This window comes from Lactuca virosa, chromosome 8, assembly GCF_052849685.1.
Source record: "Lactuca virosa cultivar CGN04683 chromosome 8, Lactuca_virosa_CGN04683_v6, whole genome shotgun sequence".
NCBI lineage: Eukaryota > Viridiplantae > Streptophyta > Magnoliopsida > Asterales > Asteraceae > Lactuca > Lactuca virosa.
Window position 1 is genome coordinate 2,353,570 of NC_136433.1, and position 4,107 is coordinate 2,357,676.

The 4,107-nt window shown below is 36.9% G+C and overlaps 1 protein-coding gene across 1 annotated transcript; it reads right to left on the reverse strand.

Moving 5' to 3' along the window:
• Window positions 1–321: 321 nt before the first annotated feature.
• Window positions 322–3,298, reverse strand: LOC145134007 (nucleoporin protein Ndc1-Nup protein). Its single transcript, XM_079068939.1, has 4 exons — window positions 2,603–3,298; window positions 1,902–2,126; window positions 1,445–1,801; window positions 322–882 (listed from the first exon to the last, which is right to left on the reverse strand). Exons 1-4 carry the CDS (start codon window positions 3,134–3,136, stop codon window positions 406–408), a joined length of 1,593 nt encoding a protein of 530 aa, XP_078925065.1. The 5' UTR covers window positions 3,137–3,298; the 3' UTR covers window positions 322–405.
• Window positions 3,299–4,107: the final 809 nt, after the last annotated feature.

Consider the following 4,107-nt stretch of genomic DNA (forward strand, 5'->3'; position numbering starts at 1 on the left):
TTACTATATTTATAGCATATCCTGCTTTCATTTCTTTCTTTCTTTCTTTCTTTCACATTCACAGCATTGCAGTTGCACCATCAGTTTTGTCCAACTTCATTATACTTACATTTTTATTTGCTTATTTTATTAGAACATTATATCAATTAAAATTGGTTTGGATTTAGAAAAAAAATTTTCAATGTACAATGTTGTAATAGAAAAAACTGAAAGTAAGATGCTACAAAAAAACAAATTAACGGAAGTACATTGCTCGTTTTTCATTTTCATAATTCCGTCTACGTTGTCTCGATTGAAATAAATCAAAACTGATTCCAGAGATAGTAACAAAAAAAATTCCTTTTCAGGGTCTTTAATATGTTTGTACATTATAGTAAAAGTAAGAAAAGACAGACATAAGAATAGCTAGTTGGCTTGAAATTCAAGAAACATCCTTAGCTTCTGTAGAAGAAGGTCACGGGTGGTGGGAGCTGAAGTGGCAATCCAGTCCTTGTCAAGCAGTCCAGCTTTGGAGCTGGTGAGCATTTGTTGATGGAAATTTGAGACGATTTGGTAAATTGAAGTCCTGAGAATGTCAGCCATGGAGTATGCTTTTGAGTAGTAAGGGCTGCCTTTCTTGTTTGATGATGATGCTGTTCTTATTGTTGTGTCTCTCCTTGTTGGGCTCAATGCAGCCCATTTGATATTGGCAGGCCCATTTAGATACTGGTTGGGTGATTGGTTTGTCTTTTTCCCCATTAAAGTTTCAACAGCTAATAAGGCAGCCAAAAGGGTGGAGAGAGTGGCGGCATTGGAGCCAGAGAGCTGAGCAACCCCAAAACGGTCTTCTTTGTGGGAACGTACAGTGAGTGAAGCTGCAATACGAGCACACCATGCACATACCTGCCAATTCACAGACTGGAATATCAATCAATTGCTTCATTATTTTATGTTCACAACTACAATATGTGTATCTCTGCTAGATGCAATGACCAAACAAAGTAATAGAAGCTCATTAAAAGTTAAAACCCAAAGCAAGATTATAATAAGAAAATATATCTTCTAGTTACTTTTACAAAATAATACTCTACTTCAATTATAACCGGTGATATTTAATAAAATAACAAATAAAAACATTTGTGTCGTAACTTACCCACTAAGAAATGAAAATTAACAAAATGAATTACATTCCATCCATCAAGCAATTAACTTTAAGAAAACGGAATATTTATATGGTCGGCAGCAAAATAAGTAAATAACAAGTTCAAGTGTTAAACAAATTCAAAACTAAAATAATCTGTCTCTAGCCTAATCTTTGTGTCTAACTACAAAATTAAAAGCAACAAGAGGTTAATAAATAATAAGACTTATTTTTAACCTAAACTGGAACAATTATTATAATTTATAATTATGTATTGTGAATCCCATATTGCCGTAAATACATAGCTTAAAAAGAAGAGGTGACCTGAAAGTCATAAAATGGTTCATGTAGACTTGAAAGCAGCTGAGTTGAAGAACATAACTGATGAGACAGTTGGAATGACTTGTCTTCACTCAAATCCAGTGTGAGCTGTTCCAGGGGCTTCAAACATACAGCTATCACTTTTTTGTAGGTCTCACCAGTTTCTTCAAAGAATGCAGCTCGACGCCAGGTGTCAACATTACTCTCACTCACCATACACAAGTCAAGATAAGCAAGGTAACGCACAACTGACCTTTCACTTGTCTCCTCAAGGGCTGCAAGAAGATGATCGCTAGGGTTTGTTTCTGCTGCTGCTGATCCCTTTGGAGGAGCAAACAGATACCTCTTTGTGAGAAACACCTAAAGTATACACCCAAATTTTCATATTATTTAGTAAGGATATGCAAAAAAGATTGACAACCAACAAAAAAAAAAAAAAAAAAAAAGATTGTCTTTAAACCTGAAGCAGATGAAGATTCAGTTCCCAACAGAGGAACACCACAACACATGCAAAATAGAAAACGATCTGCTCAATGACAAGACCCCCGAACGCCAGCTGACGACCCTTGTGGTCATTGATAAAGAAAGGCAGCACCAATGAGAGTAGGTACCCAGCACTTGAAAGCTTAATGGCTTTTACAACTGCCTTGCGCACACCCATTTTGTAGCTGAAGAAAACAGGCCGCTGTCAAGATGAACATAAACATCAGCAAAAGGGAACCTCCTCACCAAATGGTACAACATTACATAACAAATCGATGCTTTGCCCATTTGTTGCAACAACCGGTTTGAAAATGATTGTTTGACTCCTAAATCATATCTACAAATACGCTACCTAAACACTATAAACTAGAGCCTCTAAACTTCTTAGATAATCCCTTTCAAAATGCACATCCAAACACCCACAAGCCATCTACATGCTTATGTTTTACAAATACTAGTATCAACCAAGACAACTAGAGGAGATCCAATAAAAACCATACGAAATGATGAATAAAAGCTCCCTGTACTCTGTAAGATTACAAATGAAAGTGTTTAGCGTATGAAGTTTCAGAAATCGACCCTTCTATAAACAGTTAAACGAATGTGCATTTACTTAGTCAATAGAAATTAAATACGTTATGCTTGAGATATAACTATAAGGGAAAAAGGTTTAGTCACCTGAACGATGGGGAAATCCAAAACCCATCTCCTAGTGAGCACATAATGTGATCCGTAAATCAATCCAACAGCCAAACCCCTTAGCCCTAATGCTCCAAAAACCTGAGACCCAGAAAGGCAAACAACAGACAGAAAAGCAGACACCCCGGAGGAAGCTAGGAACAGTATAAAGCTCAATGTAATCCTGGCCCTCCGTCTAAAATCGGCAGGCAAGGGCTGGCCTCCATGGACGAAGATGAGTTTAAGTATGCCGAGGAGGAGTTCGATTGGTGAAACTCCGCGAACGGGTTGAGGAGAGGATACCAGGAAGAGGGAAGTGGAGAACAGAAGGAGGGAGAGTTGGAAGAAGAGGAAGGCAAAGACGGCGGCGGAGAAGGTGGTCGATGGGGCTAATAAGGCAAGCAGGGTTTTGCAGAAAAAGTAGACTAGGGTTGATTGACATGATTGCCAGATTAGAAACCCTAGGAATCTGTCCTTGATGATCGTGGTGGTATTTCCTAATCTCCCGATCATTGCTCTTGTGACTTCAATCATTTTTCTTCTTCTTCGACTGTGAGAGAGAGATATATATGGTGATATGAGGAAGAAACGGCGGTGGCAAGACTAATAAGAGCAGAGGCAGCAACCAATTTTGGGGTTTCCGGGACAAAGTGTTAATGGGCGGGAAGAAATAATATCATCACCCAAAATATCACTTGTGTTTATGAGTTTTTTTAACTTAATGAATTTGATTGATCCCATAACTTAATCTATTTCTTTTTTAATCACAAAGACTCCTACTTTTGTATTTTGTTGCGGAGATTGTTCATCGCAATGTTTTACCTAATGTTTTAAAAACCGATCAGCTGAATAGGTTGGATCAGGAACCGGAGATGATGGTGGTTCAAAAACAACCAATTTTATATCAATTTTTAGACCGGATCGAACCGGTTGGTTTCTTCATAAACTGAGTTCAACTGGTGTGATAGAACCAGTTAAAAACCGTTTGAACCGGTTTATTGGGCTTTGATAGTTGGATTTCACTTAGTCCATTAAAAAATAATTTGTTTCCAAAGAAAATTGAATAGCTCGATCGATCATGTTATCTAAAATGTACATAACTTGAACGCTGACGCACACAACTGCCATATGTAGACCGACGGTTGAACCGGATAAACCAGCAGTCGAACCGATTGAACCAAGAACCGGCCATTATATCAATTCAACTAAAAAACTTGTTTTTAAAACATTAATTTTACCCTAAAATTTAAAAAAAACAAGTGTGATTTTTAGTTCATAAAAAATGTAGGGTGGAGTGAGTGTGGGTGTGAGACTTTTATATCGTCTTCTATTACTTTTAGTATAACATGATATTGGTCGTTAGGTTTATAATCTTCGACTATTATCTTGATACATAGTTTATTTTATTTACTTTATAAGAGCTATGTCCTCTGAAATGACTGTAGAACTTTTATATAACTATAAAATCTTATTTAATTATGCATCTTGGAATCATGGGACTAATC

What these genes read in the sequence shown, in the direction of transcription:
- LOC145134007 (XM_079068939.1), bottom strand. Translation starts at nt 3,136, where the DNA reads ATGATTGAAGTCACAAGAGCAATGATCGGGAGATTAGGAAATACCACC. An exon ending in TGGATTTCCCCATCGTTCAG is followed by an intron (nt 2,127 to 2,602) that starts GTGACTAAACCT and finishes TCATCTTGACAG; the next exon opens with CGGCCTGTTTTCTTCAGCTA. An exon ending in TGAATCTTCATCTGCTTCAG is followed by an intron (nt 1,802 to 1,901) that starts GTTTAAAGACAA and finishes TGTATACTTTAG; the next exon opens with GTGTTTCTCACAAAGAGGTA.